Genomic DNA, 23,692 nt, shown 5'->3' with positions numbered 1-23,692 from the left:
CTCCCAGAGCGCCAGAGAAATTAAAAGAGAAATGACAGTGAATTCGTCAAGCATTGATGATTGGCGTTATGAATGCATGCATGCTCTGAATGTAAATTTACGCACCATTGATGTTTCATCAGCATGATTTCACTCACATACACGCACGGAAGGGGGGTGGGCGAGGAATTCGCGAGATTTTCGCCAAGCTCTCCGAATATTGGTGATCTTTTCCCATGCGTTGAATCACTCACGGGGATAGTAATAGCTGGGAAAATCCACCCCCCGGTTCAGTCAGGTTGAGAGTAGAAGGTGCCCGAACTCCGAATCAATCCGAAGAACCAATTTTGCTTTCTCAAGTCGGTTAATCTTGTCCTCTTCTTGTGCAGAACTTTAAAACGCGTTAACTCCTGCGACGCACTTAACCATTTTCTTGAACAATTGGTCGGGCGCTCTATGGTTTGCATTGCCCTTCAATCCCATGTTTCTACATCTGACAATAACATCGCAAATGAAACGTAAATAATTCACCATATCTCAAACTCCTTGCAACAACGCGTTGACAAACGGTCGACCAGGTCCAGCCATCCACCTCAACACGCCCCAACTGACGATAGGGGTTGCTGAGGGCAGAGAAAATAAGGGGTAGAGGTAGCAGCCGGGGGTAGGTGGGTATGGGCGGTAGCAGATACCATACCGCGAAATTCCAGGAGAGTTCACTGTAGGCGCCTTGAGTGTCGTCGGGTCTATGGAGGGGGAGAAAGGTCCTCAGAGGCGACATCATCCCTCTAGCGTCGACCAAGATTCCGGACAAAAGAGAAAGAAGGAAGCCAAACACAAAATACTCGCGGCGGTAGACTTGCAGTATTTCCTAAAAGATAGTTGAATTACACGCCGTTCAAGTTACAAAATGTTTTTTACTTCTCAATTGGAAGAAGAGTTTCAACCTTCTCAAAAGATCGCCTGAGTTAAATTATAGCTTGATGCGAGCCTGTGGCGAAATGCGCACTAGCTCTTTCATCCCTCCAGGTTCTATTCGCTGCCTCATCCCAAGAGCCCCACCCCTGGTTTAACGTCAGTGACACGCCCTGTATATACATATAGCCTCTAGATTTTATTAATACGCAAAGCAGTGCGCGGGGACAAAACGGATCAGGTATCTTCACGTTCAGGTGCCATAATATATCAACATCAGACAATAATATTTGTAAGCCGGCTTTATCACTAGATGAATATGTATTGTCTTTGTATTACGTTAACGTCTCATTGGTGCTCACCGTACGCACCCAAGTATGTCTACATACAGACACAATAAAATGCTGTCAGCGTTGGTGATGGTTGCTACGAGTTCGTCCGTTCACCCACAGGAGGGGACCGTATTCCCCTGAAATTGTATCACGGTTGATAAAGAAATTTTTCAAGTTGAAACTGCTTCCTGATTGGTCCAACTAGCATTTGTCATCTTTGTCGTCGATAATACAAGTTATACAATCAGGTGAACCTTTATTCTATTGTTCACAGAGTTGCTGAATGTCATTTGAACTTCTGCAGACTGGTTACCATTGAATTGACGAGTTTTGTAAACGTAATCACCATTTTTAGACTGCAGTTATGATAACTAGGCAGGAAAATGTGCAATACTTCGACAGTTATTGGGGAGTACCATGATGTTATGCAATGATAAAAATTTAATAAAAAAAGACGAAACGTAAATTAAGAAAGGTAATTCACATACAACTGTTTATTGAGACATGTAGAATACATCTGGTCATACACAAAAATCTTCGTCACTTTAAATCAAGCTCCTAGCCCGAAAAAGGAACCATTTCAACGTTGTTTCAAATTCATCATTAATCAATATGTTTAACTACATCACACTAAAATTAGGGGCAACTTTTAAATTGCAGGAATTGAAAAAAAAAGCAAAGCAATCGGTAGCTGGGTAATAAAAATTTGAAAACACAATTAGCAAATATTTAAAACTTTAGCACTGATAATTTTTTTTTCATGCTTGGGTTTTATCCAATTCAGTTTTTTTTTTATGGAGCTGACAGTTGGCAAAATATAACATGGTTTTCAAGTGATCAAGTATCACTGTTTTCCTCCTTATTACTGCTAAATAACATCACGTCACAAAATGCATGTTTGCAGGAATATAATATATAATATATTTTATATATAATTAAAAAAACACGTCCTCGGGACAAAACCAGTACAACTTCTTTGACCCAAGGCTCGTACATCTGCCTGACATGGGTCAACCAAAATGTCAAGCCCGGTAGTACGTACTTTGAATTTTGAAGTATAGTGGGCTAAAGGGTGCATGACTACGGCGTTGTCATTCACAGTGATGCATTATCCTAAGTATGACCACTACCCAAGGCATCCCAGCTGCCACTGTTCGCCATATAAAAGATTAGAGTGAAAGTATGGGATGCCTGTTAAAAAAAAGGTAGGATCAATCGTATCATAACGCTAGTACCTAGATCAGTCTAAAGTCTCGTCACTGCGAGTTTCGACCGCCTCACTTGTCATGGTCCCATTGCCCTAATCAAATACCAAATTGTTGTCATATCTTGACTGTAATCTTCTTTTTTTTCTTACGTTACATTATGTATAGAATAAAATTTTAATCGACTCGGGCCGAAAGTTTATATGTGAAATGTTATCATTCATCATGTCGTAAAAATCCACTCATTGTCAGTATAATTAGCAATATCATTCTTAATATATTGTTAATAATAATAGTATTGTATCATCAATATTATGCTTTTATAAATAGGATAGAAGGTAAAGTAGTTTAGCATAGTGTTGTTTTACGTAAAATTTTTTGGAAGAGGGGATTTTCTCTCATTACAATATAATCGTATAAAGACGTCTACCGAGGCACAGTAATTATTATTGTTAATCCTACTTCTAATATTATTATCATTATCATTAATAATAAATGTAGCACCTCATTGCCCTACTGAAACAACAGTGTGTCAATGAGGGGGGAGGGGGAATAAAGTTAAGTAAAACATTAATAAAAGTTAACAAGATGCTCATAAATAAGGGGGGTTGCGAGCAATCAACCTTTATCCAGACATTTTTCTTGTTTGTGTCACTTTTTTTTTTATTTCATCACCCGGAGGTGATATTGGTTATCCATGATACAAGCTTTACTTTATTCATTACTATTGGTTTGCATTTGTGATTTATATTTCAATACCTCATTCATGGTGATTATATCAGTGAGGTCGAATAGTATAATTGTATTATTTTTGTATAAATTCGACAATGGTTGGCATTCTCCCATTCAGTAGAAAGACCCAAGATGGTTTTCTTTTCTTATTACTTATTCATGATTTTATGGGCTAATAAACTCATACCTTGTGAAGAAATTGTGTATTGTGTATCGTTTATTTTTTTTTTTTTTTTTTGTTTTTAATCATTTTTAATTCTTTTTTTTTTTTTCATTTCTTTGTTCAGGGGGTGCTGGTAATATGTACGTTTCAATAGATTCTATTTCTTCTTGAATTATTTCCAGAACAAGGGGGTTGTCTGGGCTCCAGGGACAGCGACCGACTATAGCCCGCACTTACAACTCTTACCAATTAACTAACAGGCTAACAATAATAACAAAGTCAACACTCAAAAGTGTGTGCTGTATGTGTTTCATGCATTGTATACACTGCGTACATTTTTCAATCTATTTTCAATCTGTAACTATCATTATCAATTGAGTTTCAAGTCATCGCTAAGTTTTTGTTTCTATAGTCAGATTTTCTCTAACGTACATATTTAAAATTTTGCAGAAAATTGAGAAAAAAAATTGCTTTCTTAATATTCTCTCAACTCTTCAACTTCAAGTTCAACTCTTTTTAATAACTTATTTATCAATCATTTCTCTTTCTTCATACTTTTCAGTACTCGTCTTCCCTTATCAAATAGTTTATTTTATAAAAACTTTAATCCTTTTTTTTTCTTTCCTTGGTGCAACTACACATTTGCAACAAATAAATATAAGATAATTTAGACGCATGTATTTTATATATTTTTCGGGACACTGTAATTGAAAGACCTAATGCACAAGAGGTTTTTTTTTAGCCTGTCTCGTCTCCACTTCTTCCAATACTATATAGCAATCTCACTTCCTTACGTGACCTTAATTAAAAAAACTTGTGGAGAGATCGTTAGACAGAGGGTTATTCCATTGGTGTATAACAATCTCTGCCTCTCACCAAATATGCCTGACCCTTAATAATAATAGTTTCACTGACTGTACACATTATAGACCAACAATAGAAGGTCTAGCAGCGCTTGGCGCGCTATCACGCACACATACACACACAGACACACTCTACCTTTCTCTCTGTTCATCTATCGCGGTTTCTCGTTCACTCTTCAATGTTACTTCATCTTAGAACCTACGCATCACGTAATAATTTGCAGGCTCCAATGAGTCCCACTTTACTTAATACGAGCCATCACAATCCCAATGTCAACATCACCGACAGTTCTTCTTTTCTATTACTCTCTCATTTCCTTAGTTTGGCAGTAGTAAACAATGTGACGATGCAATAGTAGGAGCAGTAGTAGTAGCAGTAACAGCAGTAATAGTAGTACCAGTACCAGTAGCAGTAGATGTAGTATTAGTAGTGGTAGTAGTGGGGGTGGTGGTGGTGGTGGTGGTGGTGGTGGTGGTGGTGGTGGTGGTGGTAGTAGCAGTGGCAGTAGCAGTAGCAGTAGCGGTAGCAGTATTAGTAGTAGAAGTAGTAGTAGTAGTGGTAGTAGTAGTAGTAATAGTAGTAGTAGTAGTAGTGGTAGTAATAGTAATAGTAGTAGTAGTAGTGGTAGTAGGTAGTAGTAGGTAGTAGTAGTAGTAGTAGAAGTCGTAGTAGTAGTAGTAGTAGTAGTAGTAGTAGCAGTAGCAGTAGCAGTAGCAGTAGCAGTAGCAGTAGCAGTAGCAGTAGCAGTAGCAGTAGCAGTAGCAGTAGCAGTAGCAGTAGCAATAGCAATAGCAGTAGCAGTAGCAGTAGCAGTAGCAGCAATGGTAGCAGTAGCAGTAGCAGCAATGGTAGCAGTAACAGTAGCAGTAGCGGCAACGGTAGCAGTAACGGTAGCAGTAGAAGGAATAGTAGTACTAATAGTAATATTACTTAGAATAGTTTTATAATTAATATAATAATAGTACGGGGTGGTTGGGTAGTCACTCCAGCTTAACATAGTCTCAGTGGCACATCACTGTACTTAAAAATCACAACGACGGACAATGGTGGTGGCGCTGAGCACAGTGGCCATTGACGGCTGGTTGTTTCATTACATTTACAATTCTTGGTTGGTAATAATATAATAGTACGGATGGGTTGCGTTCTTATTAGCTTATTCACTCACAGACTGGTAGAAGTTAGCTCCAGGATTGATAAGAATCTTGATACCATTGATGATCATCGTTGGAGGCACCTCCAACAGTGGTACCCCTGTCACCAAACCCAGTGCCACCGCCGCCGCCACCACCATTCACACTCGCCAATCTGTACGAATTCCCCAATGGCTGTTGGGCGAGGGGCTGGTTTCCCCAGCTGCTCTGGAAGCGACGTTTACATTCCCCCTGGTTCTGGTGACCCCCGTCAAATTTTCGCTTACCTGCTGCGAAGAAAATGTGTTACATATGAGAAACTAGGCTTCACATTTCTGAGAAAATAGCATACTAAATTTAACGCGAAATGATGTTAAAATTTAAATCCAAATATTGTTCACCAAGGGGAGCAGCTTTTTCAACCAACAAACAAAGTCTCGGCTCTCGTTGTAAGTGACACATTATGGGATTTTTCAAAATATTGCTACACTTATAAATTATGCACGAGTTAGTATTGATTGGATAGGTCAGATGTGCCTTGGAGGGAAGAGGAGATGAGTAATTTACTATAAAATATACAACGCGAGGATCAACTAAAGATAAAAAAATTTGTAACTGAACCTTGCATCTGAGAAAGATTGCCACATTGCATAGCTTTCATCTCAATATACTGGAAGATAATATACTCTTAAGAGTGGAAATCAATCATGAAATCGACATGTCATGTAGAATAAAAATTTAAAAAACGTCAGTGCAGTACAATAGTCCATAAAACAATAGAAAATTCCTCCATAATTGCTTACCACTAACCAAGTGACTTTAACTACCATGATTAAATGAATAGAAGTATATTTTTTTCTACAAATTTCAACACAAGAAATCGATGTTCTTTTTGACCATTGGTAAATATATATACCTATGTAGGTAATATATGCCATATAATTATTTTTCGAGATAAAATTGATGAAAACCACGTTCATGTTCATATTCGTCAATTGATTGCAACAAGTGTTGATCATACTATACTTTGAAGAAAAAAGTTGGACGTACATTACATCACAGGATTTGAGTATGTCTAGGAGGATCAAGCAACATTACTCCAAGTGTTATCACACGGGAAGAATAGTAAGAAATCTAAATATTAATTATCATTGTACGATTGAACTATGGAATATATAATTGATTTTGCAGATAATTCTGGAGTTAACAACCTTGAAATATTATAAAGGGTTAATATTTTGCCTGGTCGTGTACTAAAAGTATGATACGAGCAAACAAGGATGTTAGAAAGCAATGAGTGTGCAGGAGGTGTGTACATAATATGCTGGCACATTGCTTGAGTTTTTTACAAAAGCCTCAAATATTCAATTGGTTCATTTGTATCCAACCTTCAATGCACGACACCGGCAAGTTTGCAGATCTGAACCTTGCTTATTACATCTTGATGTACTCGACTAGTCTTTACTCCCACTATTAGGTCGATCGATACTATCATAATTTCCTTCACAAAGAGATCGTTTCACACCAGCCAATTTTGCAACAGCACCTTGACAGGTGGCAGTACCCTGTTATTGTTAAATAGCTGAGATAGCCTGGTCTGAATCAAATTGAATAGGTGAAGCTCTTCTGCATTGTTAATTAATTTTATTATCAGATGTTTCAAAAACTATCTAAGCAAGATTAATAAAATATCAATAGCTACATTATGGAGACTCTCCTCGTTGCAATGGAGTATTGTAAGAAACATATTTAAAATAGAACAGGAGAGGCGAAGTGCAGTCTGAAAACTAAATTTATAATGTATACAATGGTGAGACGACAGTCTTTTGAAACTATTCAAGCTGCATTGGTCAAAAGTACTGATAACTACACCGTTAGGCAAACTAGCGGCAAATTTAGTAGCGACGAGCATATAACAGTTTGGCAGGTAAAATAGTCCGAGTAGCATCAACTTAATTAGAATATTATTACGAAAAAGATGATTCATTGTGGAGATACAGACCATCCTCACCTGGTAAACTTCCCTTGGCGCGGACCCCCCCACGAGCGGCTGGCCGCTGAGCCCCACGGGTCCCTGAGGTTGCGGGGTTGCGCCCCCCCCTGACCGGGCCACGGGCCTGGGAGCCACCGACCCTGCCACGTGGCATTACGCCACGCCCACCAGCCTGACCAAAGAACACACACCCAATCGTTACCCCTCTGGTGCTTATTTCACTTAACATCATCATTATTTTACAATCAAAAGGTAACACCCCCCTCCCCTCCCCTCCTCCCCACGCCCCCGGTCATGTTGATCTTTGTCTTTTACAGTTAATTTTCGAAATTGTCTCCTTCACTGTGATTCCCCTCTTTGATTGGCTAATTCACATTGTTTACTGTATAACACACCGACATTGTCAATTTATCCTTCGTCATCAACTCTTTTATGTAAAAGATAACATCTAGGGTCATTTATTTGATGCTGAACGTGACAACTCGATGAAAGAGAACCACTTATGTGGGTGTAAGGTGAAACGGCTGCGTTATTCGCGCTTGTATTCAACAACAAATAAACGACCTTATCTGCTACAAGAGCCGAGATATTTCACGCAATATTAAGTTTTTGCATTCAGCGTTAGCAGAGTTATCCAAATTTAAGCCAAAGCAGACCGGATTTGGGGTGAAGGAACTTGAAGCGACACAACTACTGCACTGGCAGCTAGATTATTGTTAATCAAACATAAGCAGAGCATTGTAACTATCAACTAATTCTAAGCATAAGCAGATAGAGTATGCTGAAGCAAGCAAGAGCGTTTTAATTTAGATGAGTAGGGTTCTGGTTAAATACCAGTTAATCTACAGGGTCATTTACTCGTTGCTGAACAAGAGAGCTAGATAGAACGACAGCGTCAGTTGCACTTGTAATCAGCAACGAATAAATGGCCTTGTACATACACGTACATTTATATGCACGTATGTCACGTTTATCTCATTCCCTTTTCTATCCATGGACCGTCGTACCTTTGGAAATAATTATTAAATATAATATAATAAATTCTCTATATCATACATCAGTCTTGACTTTCTTCCAAGTTCCGAATGGCGTTATCCTTAACTCCGAAATATGTCATTTGTCTGTGACCAATCTTTTCTCCTGGGCGTGGACTTTTTATTACAATTATGCAAACTGACCATGAAGCTCACTGATTTGCAATTGATCAGATAATTAACTGACAGTTAATAGGTGTTGAAAATTGTTTCACCCAGATGCATTTGGAGAAAAGATCGATTGCAAGTATTATAAAAAATGACATCGATGTTTCAATCTTGTTCGCACAGGGTGCCCAATGCTCCTGTATTTTGGATAACCCTGCAACTTGACATAAAAAAATATATCATATCCGAGCCACGAGACGCGACGTCGCTCTACAGATAGATAATGAATCAGTAATTGAGGAATGAATTTTAGTTGATTGGAAGTTGGAAATAAGGTAAAGAAAGCTCCTTATACACTGCATTCTACCTACAACTAGAAATTCACCTGGCATAACGATGGGTATTATTAGGCAATCCTGCAACACTGAAAAGAAACGCGCTTTTTTTCCATCAGCTACAGAATGGCATCTTTGTAACATCAACTTCTCTTTTCTAATGTAAGATTATTTTCATTGCTTTTCCCGGCTTCACTTTGGCTGTAATTTAGAATGGGTCTACCATGGCTCAGATATGATTTGCAAGCAATTTGAGAGTGGCAACGTGTTCGGAGTGAGAAAATTAATGATGAACATTCTGGCGTTAGTTGACTGAGGTCAAGAAGGTGGGAGCATGAGGGGGAGGGGGTTACAATGTGGTGTACAACAAATTATGTGTCTGGCATTGTGGTGGACATTTACTCACACTTGCATCACACGCTCAATGAATGTTTATAAGGAAAAAACGCCGCGAGTGCTGGGCGTTGCCCACCAAATATGGATGTTAGTTAGAAACATTGCACCCCAGCATTAGTATTTACTAAAGTTGGCACGAGCGGTTAGAAAATATTGTTAATAATACTAAAAGGTGGGTGGATGGCGGAGACGGTAAATTGGAAATACATAAATAGTAGGGATCGCGAACACTGTGCCACAGTCAAACTACCGCTGATATCAAAGTAATATGATTCAAGAACGAAAACGACTTTAAAACCATTAAAAAAGGCGACCCACCGGTTGAGGCTGCCTGCCCCTCCCTCTGGCAGGTGGCGGAGGCGGCGCGTAATCGAAATAGTAATCTTCGTATCGATAATAGTCATCGTAATATGGATCACTGTAGCCACCTCGATAATCCCCATAACCGTAATAGTCGTAATCATAATCTATAAAAACACACATTACAAATAGACCCAAATTTAGCCACGATATATCCAAATTGGAAACTTATTCAAATAAAGTACATAATAAAGGCATGCCGGGAAAAGAACATTTCTAATACGCCAATTTGAGAAAAAAAAATTTTAAAAAGGATTTTATGTATCAAAAAATCACGGTTCATAAAGAAACTTGGGCGAAACTGTAACATGTCATTACATCGAAACATAATTACAGTATCGCATGTATTGTTTGATTGAAAGCTGGCAGTGATCACTCTATCATCACCATTAGTTACGGATCTATACGATACGAGTCATTGAAAATTTGTCCTTAGAATTAGATGTTAAGAAGAATAATTTTATAACAACTCAACTTTGATATTACATTATTCTAATTAATCGTAAGAATACAATCTGCAAGCTAAGCTTAACAATTTTCGACGACTCTATACGGTATAATTGTAAATATAGTAACTTGTAATGAGATTTTGATAATAAAGAGCTGTTACAAAAAAATTACCAATCTACAACATAACACAACGTCAAAGTTGCAGCTTACCTATTTCCTTGACAGCTGTAATCAGATTTTATAATTGTTGTGCATACATCTCCTCACAAATATTAATATATAGATAGATGACCATACTTTTCCCTGGCATTGTGTACAACACATTACCACTCAAAATGAATAAATACCACAAGGGCACCAGAAACGCGTGTACAAAACAAACAATACACATGCATTTTTTTGGTAATTTGATATAATACAAGGCTATGGAGGACGTCGAGTGTAGCGGGGTATGATGGGGTTGATTTTCTAACAATGGTCAATAGCTGAGCCTAATTCTCCAATTTTTCCCGTCTTTATTGGTCTGCCCCACTCTGTTGACACTACCAATTTTCTCTGAGCGCAAGGCTTGAGCTTTATTCTGTGTATGTTTAATCATAACTACCTAAAGCAATCTGTTTCTTCTATTGATTCTTGTATAATACTTGAATTGAAACCGCAAGTCAAAGAAAAAAAAAAAAGAAAAATAATCAGTTTGACATATTGGTTGACATTTTTGGCAACAATTTGGGAAAACTGGTCTAGAGAATTGGTCCAGCTGTTACTATTAATTATTACTATTGCTTGGCAAAACCTAATGCAGTTTAGGATATTGGGATCTTAGGATGTTATTGATCAAGGATGAATATTATTCAATTCAAGTCATTTCATATAATTCATATACCATTCTTCACCCAGCAATCCTGGAATCAATTTTCGGTTTTTCTGCTATTCCCAAATCTTATTCTACGTGAAAAGGGGGGGTGATCAGTGAAATGTTCAACCTTCAACTGTATTGGTCTTAGGGAAAGAATAGAAGAAAAAATTATTCTTCACTTCTATGCATAATAGTTTGACTTTGTTCAATGACATGTCTGCCTTCAACAGCCGTAATAAAAAATAGAAGAAGCGTTATCTATAATATTACCCGAAAAAATCACTTTTTCCATGAGAGTACTTTGGTCAAGCCTGAAAAATTCTCTTGTTCTCGAGAAATCATGTAGAAAGGTTCCATGATGCAAAAAGTCATTTTTATTTTTTCCCTTGAAAGATTGTGTCTTTTATTCAGTAAAATAGAATTTTGTAGCATGGGAGTCGAAAGGGATGACCTTCAAATATATTCGAAAATTGTTCTTTTTGCGTTGTTTCTTCTTTTTTCATCCGGTATTTTTTTCAATAAATTCATTGAAGACAAAGTAGGATTGAACCTATAATAACAATACCAACCAATAATTGGATATAGATTTCAAAAAAGTAATATACATATTGAAGAAAAAATGAAGAAAAACGGAATTTTCTAATTTTGTTTAATAGTCACTCTTTTCGAACCCCACTCTACGAAATCCAGATGTACCGGAAGGGACGAAACTTTAACGGAAGAAATAAAAGTTGAGTTCTGTTCTATGGAACCTGAAAATATACTGTTGATATAATTTTTGTTAAAAAGTGAATTTTTCAGGGTGAGAACTACCCTGATGTGGTTGAACCTCGGTGAAGAATGGCGGATTGAGCGACATGTATTATAAATATTTAGCTTCTCAAACGTCAACAATTTTTTCACACTTTATATTTTACCTATCATGCGCAAAAGCATTGGGTATGTAATTAAGTAATGTGATGGAGAACCCCAAAAAGCATGCGGGATATAGTTTGTGTGATGAGTGAGTTAAGTTTACCAATATTTGTAGGGTCTGCAAAACTGGTTAGAAATGTGAAAATGACATTCGATAATTCAATGAACGGTTTATACACTTAATAATTTGAATACCTATTTTATGGAACAACAAATGACTATTTCTTTCAATGTGCTATTATGAAGGAAATTCAATCATTTTGCACCTTTACATATCGGTATGAAATTCACGTGTATGACTCAAAATTAATGAATAAGAGAGAATGTGACATAGATGTTAATTAACTAATGTTCAACTTTGAAATACTTAATTTTACGGCTATTCTTGAAAAAAAAAAAGAATTTCAATGCTTGCAAAAACCATGAGGCATATAACGTAAATGAGTTAAAGCCAAAAGTTGACCAATTCCTTATAAGCTAAGTTATTGTATTTCAGAACAGGCTGATAGTAAAACCCACGCTCAACTATGTCATATTCTCAACATCTCCTGAATAAATATCGAAATTGATGTATTGTCGGGCCTTAGCTATCACAAAATTTTATGTTTGAGCTAATCTAAATCAAGGTCTAGTAATACATAACACATATGGAATACAGATGTGTACACGCCAAAAAAATCTTTCCTCTCAGCTGCTAAATGTGAGATTAGCTCAAAAAAACATAATTTTCAATAACCAGACCACGCATATGAACAGGCTTCAATTTTGTTTCATCTAATGACTGACTGTCATCATCCTGATATTCCTACAATTTTTTCCCTAGAAGACCACTGTAAAAGAAACTATCCACCTACTTGAGCATTTTGAGCAATTGAAGCTATCGGTAATATGAACATTTTCTAATTAACCAGTTACATTTTTACAAAAAGAACAGATAATTATTTTCAAACAGCTTCAACGTCTAAACCATTAATGACATTGGTCGCCGAACAGCAAGCAATAAGTTATATGATATTGCAGGGGTCACGAAGGCACGATATATGGGATACCGGTACTAATACTCAGCCAATGAAACAAGTGTACACTCATTTGTACTTCTTTCTTCAACTTTGTAGGAAACAGTTATGAAAACATCCAGCAATGATGACCTTATGCTATTAAATGAAACCAGATGAAATCCGCCAATTTCAATACATACAATTTCTTCAAGCAAGGTTTTTTGAAGTTATTGGTTGCAACGCCACTTTTATAAACCATTTCGAGTTGGCCTCCACCATAAGTGTAAAATGCCAGCTTGAGTATTTGCACACGCGCGCGCGCGTGCTCACTCTCTAATTCTCCCTCTTTGTTTCTTTTCCCCTCTGTTCTGTGAATGTTGATGAAGGCCCCCCCGTCCTAAGTACCTATTGAGGGTATAGCATTTAGTGTAAGGTATCAACTCAGCTCAAAGGGCAAGCAGGTATCCGCCTCACCAAATTGTGGGCATAAGCACGCGCGCGTGTGAATGAGTATGGAACATTTTTTCAATTTTCATATGGAAGTATATATATAAGTATTAAAAGAGAATTCTACCAATGATCAGCATAACTTCGATGCACCAGAAAATAGAATTTGTTGCAATTTAAATGGTTTGCTGCGTATAGCAAGTTTAGTTTTATGTGAAAATTATGAAAATTTCATTAGGAACTGCAAATTAAGAGAAATCAAGTCAGATTTTATAGTGGTAGTTTTTTTAAATTTACGGAGTCTCATGACTATTACCAATTTGTTATGATTACAAGTGAATGATATTACCCTTGGTGATAATAAAATAGTTCAATCACCCACTTCAATTTCATTACGGATATTCGGATCTACTCGAAAAATGCATAAATATTCATTAGATATATTTATTTTAAATGTCATCCTGCGAAAAAACGAAGTAACGTCTTTAACGAAGTATTATCTTTAGAAGAAAAAATTAGTCAATTCTACAATTTTGTCCTTTTATTGAAAATGCAAATTAAGGTACTGATTGAAGACCATAGTTGTCATTATCAGAGAACATGTTCAATACTTTTCTGCCGCTATTAACTTGATCAAACACCTCATTTCTAGAGGCCAGTTTGAAAGGGAATCGAAAGGTCACAGGTTAGCCATCTCTTAACCCAGATTATTCATAATTAGACATACACAACAAACTATCAAGATTAAAGCAATACCCATTTTTAGTGGTTAAAAAATGTGCTGATAATTGGTGGAATATGTGTAAATACAGCATCATTTATTCGTTGCTGAACGCGAGACCCAGATGGGAGAGAGCTGCTTATGCGTATGCTTCAGGAACAAATAAATCACCCTGTATACAAATACACATGGAAAATAGTTGTCAAAATTTGTTTTCAATGAAGAATAGCCCGCAAGGTTATGAATTATTCTAATAATCCCAATTAAATTAACGTAACGACAAATTTCGTTCGTCTTAATCGTCTTAATTATTAAATTAAATGAAAAGGGAGATGTCATATGAAAACAATATTTGCAAGTTCATCCAATGGCTGGTTAAATAAACAGCGATAAGTAGGTAAAATGTTGCTGACATAAATTTTTAAATGCTATTTTGGTTAATCAACTGCCCCCCACTTACCATAATCGCCACGGCCCATGGCTCCACGTATACCAGCACCGGCACCTCGAAGTCCTTGACCACCTGGGCCTCGAACTTGCATGGGACCTCCCATCATGCTTGTATGAGATGGGGAACCTCTATAAATGATTTATAACCACAGACAAATCAGTTGCAACATTATTTTGTAGGGTGAAGAAAATAGACAGAAGAAAATTATCGGTTACAAAATCTTACCCGCCACGAACTTGCATCATCTGCAGCATTCTGCGTTCTCTATTTCGAAGGATTTCTTCTTTTTTCTTTTTGTCCGACGGTGGTTTTGCAAGCGAAACTTCTATGTAGGAACCGCCCATTTCTTTTCCATTTAACTCGCGCATTGCCTGTGTGAAATCAATTTCGTAGAGAAAATGTTCACTTATTTTCATTGTATATTGTATTGATTGAAAATGAAACAGAATATTACCTTAACAGCGTTATCCCTATCTTCAAAATGTATAAAAGCATAATCCTTGATTTTTTTCACCCTCTCAATTTTTCCAAATTGCTCAAAAGATTCCTTCAATTTTTCTTCTGAGCAATCTTGTGTTAGATTTCTCACATATAGCACTCGTACCTGGAAATGAAAATTAAAAAAAAATAATTTATTTAATACTGTTTTACTACAAGGATTGTTTGTGTTGTGTCGCCCATGCAGCATACAGAATGCATGACAGAGATAGTTTTTGTACCGCAAAAACAAAAAGTGTTTCTAGCATGACTATATTTGTGCATTTGACTATCCAAAATAATGATCTAATTATTTTTAAAGCAAGAACATGTCTTTCACACCAGTTTCACCTTATTGGTAATATGATCACATCGAAGCCAGCATGGAAGTATTGAAAAGTTTGGGGCACGCCTAATTGAGCCGAATCGCAATAAACAGATTGGGAATTGAAAGGTTCAAATGATACGACATACGCATAAAGATTGAACGGAAAATATTTACTTTAGACATGGTTTGCTCATCAGGTTCTTCTTGAGGATCAGCCCAATCGACTATGATGTCACAACCCCAGACCTTGATACGACCAGTGCCTAATCTCCTCTTAGCAAGAGAGGCCGATTTGTGAGACTCATACTCCAGAAAGCAGAATCCCCTGTTCTTCTTCTTGTCATCCGGTGAGCTGTAGATAATCACCTCTGTCAGGCCAGCTATATGGTGGAAAATAATATAAAACATAGGTAAGGCTCGTTTTGGAACATTTAAAGTGAAATAATAAAACTAAAAAGAACTACAGGAACAGAACGGAAAATCCGCAAAAACACAAGAAAACAGATCTAGAGAATTATACCAATTTTGGTTACGAAAAATGTTGTTTCTTTAAATAATCATTTACTATGCTGAATTACTCAATTTTTTCTCCGGTATTAGAATTCCTTTGAATAAAATTTGCATTGTTTGATATCATTCAAATGATAAAAAGATTGGATTATTGAAAGATAAAAATATTCCAGAATCTGTCACTGCTACCTAAATATTTCAAACTCTATTTGACGAGATATAAAATATCCAAACAATAAGCAATACCTGTTTCTAAATATAATCTAACGGTTCACTGACTTTCGTGCTTATCCCATACGTAAATACGTGCGTATGTGTATACATATAGTACGGACATACACATACACACACACGCACCAGTCATAGATACATATTAGTACATAAACATTTATGCTCCTTTGTATAGGTATGTAGGTATAACAAATCAAAACAGAATCTTTGCAACTGCTAGCATCCCGAAAGAAAAGAACTTGGATTCGTATATGCCTATATTGACGATGACAACAGACCTAGGCTAATCAAATGATTTTCATTTGAATATGCTACCGAGGTAATAAGAAGACGGCAACTGAATTAAGTGAATGATAAGCACGAGTGTCAAGATGTTCTAGCAGGATAAGAATTGAAAGTAATGAATAGTGGAAGTTTGCCAGAGATAGCGATAATCCACTATAGGTATCATGTGTCAAAAATTGATTACAAAAAATTTCCTCGCAGGAGGAAATGCTGGCAACCTAAAATTAGATTTGATCTGTAAACTCAACAACAATATTTCTTCAACAAAGAGTAATTATTCAAGGTATAAAACAATGCCAAGCCATAAGATAATCATAGTAACACTATAAAAAAAACTATTCCTCAATACTAATCAAAATAAAATCACGATTGATCCAAGGTCCAACTTTAGTTTGCGTCAATCTTTTCTATATACACAAGATTATTTTACTACTCAGCTGATAACTTGACAATTTTTCCCTTATCCTCACGCTCATTCCAATATACTGCAATTGAAGCATCTTGCAAATTTTCAAAACAGTTTTAGTATCAAGTCTAAGCACTTAATCCTAAAGAGATTTCTACATGTGTATAAATTGTTGAGTCTATCATTGTTACGTGTGCGTGTACGAATGCTTGAACATACATGGGTGGACCAAACGTTAGCTTAGTATTCTGGCCGTGTGATGTACGGTTAGAAAAATAATAATTTGTTTGTTGGACAGAAGACTTGATCTTGTCACATATTTGATCAGCATACAAAGAATCGTGTTATCCAGAAAGTTACAACTTTACCGTTTAGTAACAACACACAGATTAGCATGGATACATCAGACAACACGAGTTTAAAAAAATGCAATGCCTGTGTCACATTATCTGATTAACTATGGCAATTCTCTGTAGGACACGGTACACTTCTCCTTCCTCTCAGTTTAGTTATAAGAATAATGCAAACATGAATTGGGAGACAGGTATATTCTGTGAAGATATATTGTTGTCTGATCTTAGTAATTTAATGTGCGTGTGTACATGCATATGCACGTATAAAATCGTGCATGTATGCATACAAGGTATATTCAATGTAATTAGGTGTTGGCCTCTCAACTCTTACCAAATGTCACATAATAGTATAAAATTGGCAATTGAAAATGTATGCAACACTTCAAACATGTATTTCTATCACTGGCCTCCTCTCTGTGTCCAGACTTCGAGAGTTAGTGTGAGAACTTTCAAGTGATCGTTATACTCGTACACACAGGGAAATGGATTCTGAGACTGCCAATTTCTATGATGAGTCAATTACGTTGGCAATACAGATGCAGCCTGCAGTGTCACTGTTCGCAGACTGCTACAGGCTGAATTTGACTTAATGAAAAAGTTAGCAGTCTCAGAATCCATATCCCCGTGTGTACATGTATAATACACATTCAATTGATGAAAATGAATTACTTGTTCTATCAAACCTAACATATGAAAAATCCTTGTGTGACTTGGAATGTGACGAAGATTGAAAAGATTTTGATTTGCACAAAAGCACGTTGTAAATAATTTCAGTGTAGAGAAGAGCACTTCCGGATCTTGTTTTATTAGTATTGAAATATTGAAGATACGTTTTGTCTTTAATCACGACTATAAAACAAGCTAATAATAAGAATATCAATGCACAGTAAATGTCAAATAACAAAAGTAACCATGTGAAGTATATGAATGGGTGTCTATGCGCAAGTCTGTCCAACAATTTATTAATACATGGGTGTGAAGAATTTTTCTTTCATCTATCATGCAATCGCCAGACTCATAAACAAACTTGGGCAGGCCCTCTTTCCAAAAAATTTTCAATACCAGCTTTGAATAAATCATAAACTCCAGCATTTAAAAAAAATTTGTGGAATTTCGGAGATTTGATAAAATTTGCATGAAATATTGACTGGAGATTAGAATATGTCCCGAATGCTGGACAGTTGAACTTCAAACCATCTGGCGTCGTATCAACCGCATTAACCAACTGACTGGCTGACTGACTAATTTAGATATTTTTCTCCCGATTGAACTTCCTTCAACCACTGCCTGCTGATTTAAGGGCATTTGTCAACTTACGTGCATGTTTTGTAAACTCTTCGAACAAGTCATCTCGGTCTCGATTCTTTGGAATATTTCCCACAAACAAGCGGTGATTGTTATAAGATACGGTAACACCAATCTTTTTGCCTTTCCGAATCTCATAATCATTTAGCTGTAAGAATAATGTGGAAGGAGAGAGCCAATTAAGCTTGCCTCTTGTGATTTCGCCTGCTTATCGGCTGACAGCAAAGTGAGGTATTGTAAAGTGATTCTAGGTAGTGGGTCGAAGGGAAAAGGTCGTGAGGAAGCTTTACAGAGGACTGGTGGGAGTGCCTGTCCGTTTGTTAGCGAGCCATACGCCCCCGCGGTCCACGTGGGTCTCCCGGAACCCCCATACTTGGGGCTTAGTCATAAGTCGCATTTCAAGTACATAGCAAAGGTGCATTGATGCTCAACAGTAATCCGTGATAACGACTTGTTGAATACTCAATTGATTCATTTGTCCCATACGTATTGGAAGATAAATTGGCGAGGAAGCATGAACGGTGAAACAAGGTAGGTAATCTGACCGGAAGTATGCAGGTAACAGTGGAGCGAGGGACAGTAAAGAGTAGGAAACAGATCATATAAGTCAACTTATAACTCGACCTATATATAAGAGGAAAAGAAGACATGGACCAGAGAGGTGTTACTAATCTCACTAATAAACCGAGAGGCAAGGAGACTGACTAGAATCGAAAGTGTCACTGATAGTTCGATCCTTGGATCGATTCGAGTTTTCCATAGTTTCATAGTTCCATACCATCTACAACCACTACTTAAAGCTACCAAACTCTTATGTGACAGTACAGGTAGACAGGTAGGTAGGTAGGTAGGTAACACACGCCTCGAATTCACTTTACCTGCTAATTTACCAAATTCGTCCGAGATCTCCTCTTTGCCTTTTGACTTTGGTATGTTCCCCACGAAAAGTCGTAGATTAGGAACACTAATGTTTACTTTCAGACTCTTGCCGGGTTTTATTTCGTGATTATCGAGCTGTGGGATGAAGAAAAACACACACATGCCTAATTTTGTTTGAATGAATTGTTCCATATAGGTGATAAATTACGACAAATGGTTAAATTTCGGAAATGGTTCAAAATGTACAATTTAGCGAGACAAAAGAAACGATGGAAAAAAAAAAAGTGGCATCAATAGTTAGCATGGCGTGGTCCGTGATACCGATTGATTGGCATGCGTTTTATCGCTCGAGTCTTCACAATATAGGAAACCGGCGTTCACATATCATGTATCCTGCAAAGAAAATTTAGTCTACCAATTTTTAAATTTTGTTAGCAAAATTGTCACTGTCCAATTAGGTGAAACCAATTAAGTGAATATACCCCTAACCAATTAAACCATACAAGATACATTTTCTTTTTCCTGTATTTGTTTGTTTTTCTCCTTGTTTTTCATTTTCATTTCTTTTCTATTCGTTCATTACTCTTTTTGTAAGGTTCTCCACTCCCAATTTTGCCCACTGAGCAAAGAGGAGAGCTGGAAATTAAACTTGATCCATAGAACGTCGTTAATACATAGTACTGCTGGGACAAATTAGATGTCAAAGTAATTAAACATGAAATAAATGGTCAGGGACATATATGTATGAGAGTAGCAGATATGTGGATTGTTCATAGAGTAAGCATCAATATTTAATTCCACTTAACGTCCTGTTAAAAAAACGGAACTTTTAAAAAAATAATAATATTAACATGTCCAGAGAAAATACGTACTACTGAGAAAAAAAAAGCAAGTAAGTACGAACACAGAACAAGCCACATAAAAAATAAAATTGCACCCGTTCAAAATGTTTGCACAGCATTATTTCTGGCAGAGAGATAATAAATCGATTCTGTTATTAATTTGTGTTTGGAAATCGACATACAGTGAATTAAAATCACCGAATCGCAATCAAAAGATACATACAAGAGCGTGTAATTATTTTAACTAGATTTCATTTCAAACAAAAATTTTCCACTAATCAAATAAGTTCACAGTTCACTTGTTAGGAGACAAGAGCCAAAGCAAAAGCCAGAATACTAATACTAAAAACGTTTTCAACGAGAGCATGTTTTGGTAGCAATAACAATTTTGTAACATCTCTAAAAATTTTGTAAACAATAAATAAATAAATATATCCAATGGTTCCGTAGCGGCATGGTGTTAACTATGGGGTAAGAAAAATAGAAGTAAGTTGGTACACGTTATAAGAGTGGTTCTATGACAAGTAGTCCAGGTAATACAAAATATATATATATATATATATATATATGTATATACGGATAATATATATATATATATACACATATACATATTATGTAGTCACATACCTCTCTTACTGCCTGTTGAGCAGCCTCCCTGTTAGTGAACGTGATAAATGCATATCCCCTGTTGGAACCAGTCATGGGATCCATCATCAGTCTCAAATCCCAAATCATGCCACATTTCTCGAACAACGGAATTAATTCATCCTCGTACATATCTTTCGGAATTTTTCCACAAAACACCTGAATTAACACATAATCAAAAAAACAGCTGTATGATATATATCAGTATAATTCATTTTTATTACAACGTAGTTTTTCGTATCTATCAGTTGTCGAAATTTTTTTTTACTGTTGGCAGCACGTCGATTACACGCACCACCCTAAACTTTCTAAACCGCCGATATTTAGTCATGGGTTTATTCTTCCTACCTCGCAACCATTCCCTGGCGTGGGGCCCTCCCAACCTGGGGGAGGGCCACCGTACTTTCTTTGACCCGTTGTAACATCTAAGGAATACCCAGTCCTCTCTAATATCATCTGGAATATAAAACAAAATCAAATCAGTGCATATTTTATATCAACAATCAGCATCCTCACAATGATTTCATACTCTTAAAATGCTCTTATAATTTAGTAATTTACTATGAAGTTCTACAGCTTCCAATCATCAGCTATTGCGGATATGGAGTCTGTAAATGCAATTAGTAACAAATTATTTTACCCCAAGTCCAAGCAACCCACTTTGACTAGAGGGCCGCAAGCTGTGAGTAGCAATAAGCTACGCTTATTCTGAGGGAGAGCCAATTATGTAGGCTTCTTGTAAAATCATATATTGTCCTTTGTGTCGAAGGACTGTATACGCAGTAAAGAATCATTGACCATGTAGACAAACTAAGACCCAATACAAAACCAAGCGATGGGAAGGTTGTTAAAAAACTTTGTACGAATCGTTTGAAGTTAAGAATATTCGATGAATGTTGTTACAATAATATTTTATGCATTTGCATCAGTTGGGAATTTATTGTTGATTAAAAATGACCATTTTTACCTTGATCTTGTCCTCATCGGGCGCTTTTGGAGTTGTGCTAGCCCCAGCTCCTTGGCCAGCGCGACTCTTTTGTCTATAAGTTTTCATGACACCACATAAGTAAGCGGACTTGTTCGAAACGTGCTCCAGATTGGACTCGAGAAATTGAGTGAGAACATTCAATGCACCGTCAACAGGAAATTCTTTCAGGGCATCCAGAGCTCTTTCATCAAGGTCTACGTGAGCCAATTTTCCAGTTTTATAAATTTCGTCCAGCTTTCCTGCAACCTTCTCGTCGAGTCCGTACTGTACGAGTTTCGCGTAATCCTCCGTTCTCTCGACGTATTCCATTTCGTCCTTTGGTTGCTTTTCCTCCATTTTTAATTCCCCATTCCCCTCTGCCATAGCTGCAAAAATGGAATCGTGCATCACGAGTCACATTGGTTTTGGCACTTGTAACAATGATACACCTAACCGCAACTTCTCATATACTCTAGGGTTGGAAGGTTGAGCCGGATGTCAAAGGGATCACTTATTTCTTTAAATTAACCCAAGTGCCGTTAAATAAGCTGAACAAACGTGGATTTGAAGCTCGCGCCTGACAATTCCATGCTCGATTGTAACAACCGCGTGATGACAACAGACGATAGCGTAGTCAAGACAAGATATCACTGTACACAAAGAGAAATATAGATTTGAATAAACGAAGAGCTAGAGAAAGTTGAAAAATATATATGCATATAAAAAATATACACACACACGCGTTATGTATGCAGAGGGATATGGCTGATATCTGAAGATAAGGAGAGAAAAACTGGTCGCGTCATTAAAAATAGATACATAGTCCCCCCTACAATTGAGCCGGACCCGTCATCGACGAGTTGATGAGTTTGAGCAAATAAGGCCGAGTGTCGCACTAGGTTTTCCTTGCATTTTGCAAAATAAAAAAAAAAAATGGAAATTGCGAACCGCAAAGGGTAGCCGGCCGGCAAGAGGTTGCATCCCGTACGTCTTAAAGAATGCGGTGCATTTCTGCACCCGACGCGTCACTTGCAACAACTCGCCGTGGAACGACTAGTGATATTTCACCGGTTAGAAAATTGATGATAAAAATGTGGAAACAATATAAGTTCGCGTTATTTTCAACTAACACGGTTTTATTACCTCAGAAAATAACTGAACAGAATCCTCCGGTGAGGAAATGGCGGCAGACGTCAACGTGATCGCGTACTTCGGGGTTCACAAAACGACGCGCAAAGATAAGCTCAAACCCAGCGAGCTACGTTGGCCATTTTCTTTTTACCAGAATCGCGGATTTGGATTGGCTCGCGCGAAAACTAAGAATAAAATAACCCGCTTGTGCAGTACATATGCAGTTTGCACTTGGCGAACGAGACGGCGGAAGATAGAAACAAGGACGCTGATATGATTTTCGGTCAGAAACTGGCAAATAAAATGGAACAAAGAGTTATGAAAATAATTTATACCTCTTCTGATGGAAATATAATTTTGCGAAAAGAAACAATTTCGGATGCAAACACACTGATCAAGTATATTAATATTATTCAAAACTCATACATTTAACGCTCATAGTTATTAGAGGTGTGTTGGAATTATATTATAACGAGAACACTTCCGATTTATTATAGGTGATAAGTATTATAATATGGTTTACAAATTTAGCCACTGCCTTGACGTGCGATAATTTTTATTTAATTATTGTTTTTAGTTTCAGTAGATCCGCGTAGAAATTGCATAGAATCACAATATCAAAGTCTGACCGATATTAAATTTGATTTCACCAGTGTTTTATAATTTCGCGTAGGCACTTTGGTGTTGCAATATTGCAATGATATTATGTTCCGGGGCACAGCGTAGTTTTGATATCGTAGAGTGCCTACATAGCCGCGTAATGCATAAATTGGACTGTCGCCGAGAGAGCGGTGCAATGGTGCAAGCCCTACAAAACCAAACCAGTTTGCTTGCTTGCGCCCCAATCCGATTCAACCGTCTGCTTTTCCTTGTCTTGCTTCGCGGTTCGCCGCCTGTGTGCGTTCACGTCGGTAGGTACATACAACGTGCGAATGTATTCGCGCCCCGC

At 37.1% G+C, this 23,692-nt stretch overlaps 2 protein-coding genes and 1 long non-coding RNA gene across 20 annotated transcripts in view; 1 reads left to right on the top strand and 2 right to left on the bottom strand.

Annotated features, from left to right (window-relative positions):
- The window catches only part of LOC124407125 (tolloid-like protein 1), a 19,974-nt gene extending 18,983 nt beyond the window's left edge, over nucleotides 1–991 (bottom strand). For 4 of the 6 annotated variants that reach the window (XM_046882988.1, XM_046882973.1, XM_046882996.1 and 1 more), the window contains exons 1-2: nucleotides 677–989; nucleotides 106–602 (exon numbers count right to left, since the gene is read on the bottom strand). The gene's annotated coding sequence lies outside the window, so the exon portion shown is untranslated. Of the gene's footprint in view, nucleotides 1–105; nucleotides 603–676 lie in introns of all 6 variants that reach the window. The other 2 variants (XR_006929293.1, XM_046883008.1) reach the window with 2 other exon arrangements.
- Nucleotides 1–8,767, top strand: part of LOC124407220 — a 20,970-nt gene extending 12,203 nt beyond the window's left edge. The window contains exons 2-3 of the long non-coding RNA XR_006929300.1: nucleotides 274–277; nucleotides 8,756–8,767. This is a non-coding gene — a long non-coding RNA (uncharacterized LOC124407220). The remainder of the gene's footprint in view (nucleotides 1–273; nucleotides 278–8,755) is intronic.
- LOC124407175 (heterogeneous nuclear ribonucleoprotein R) lies at nucleotides 5,192–23,692 on the bottom strand. 13 transcript variants are annotated; one of them, XM_046883049.1, is made up of 13 exons: nucleotides 23,170–23,692; nucleotides 21,613–21,998; nucleotides 20,994–21,101; nucleotides 20,628–20,804; nucleotides 18,292–18,427; nucleotides 15,364–15,569; nucleotides 14,839–14,988; nucleotides 14,610–14,755; nucleotides 14,394–14,512; nucleotides 10,207–10,221; nucleotides 9,505–9,653; nucleotides 7,323–7,485; nucleotides 5,192–5,610 (listed from the first exon to the last, which is right to left on the bottom strand). In XM_046883049.1, the coding sequence occupies exons 1-13, from the start codon at nucleotides 23,180–23,182 to the stop codon at nucleotides 5,369–5,371; spliced, it is 2,010 nt and encodes a 669-aa protein (XP_046739005.1). In that variant the 5' UTR covers nucleotides 23,183–23,692; the 3' UTR covers nucleotides 5,192–5,368. The 13 variants fall into 13 exon arrangements, with proteins under 13 accessions (XP_046739005.1, XP_046739022.1, XP_046739031.1 ...); XM_046883066.1 differs by lacking the exon at nucleotides 18,292–18,427 and adding an exon at nucleotides 19,158–19,293 and having other exon boundaries at nucleotides 7,332–7,485; nucleotides 23,170–23,689; XM_046883075.1 differs by lacking the exon at nucleotides 18,292–18,427 and adding an exon at nucleotides 19,158–19,293 and having other exon boundaries at nucleotides 5,192–5,607; nucleotides 7,332–7,485; nucleotides 23,170–23,689.

This window comes from Diprion similis, chromosome 1 (genome assembly GCF_021155765.1).
Source record: "Diprion similis isolate iyDipSimi1 chromosome 1, iyDipSimi1.1, whole genome shotgun sequence".
Classification (NCBI taxonomy): domain Eukaryota; kingdom Metazoa; phylum Arthropoda; class Insecta; order Hymenoptera; family Diprionidae; genus Diprion; species Diprion similis.
The sequence above is the reverse complement of the archived record's forward strand: the minus strand, read 5'-3'. Positions and strand labels throughout refer to the sequence as shown.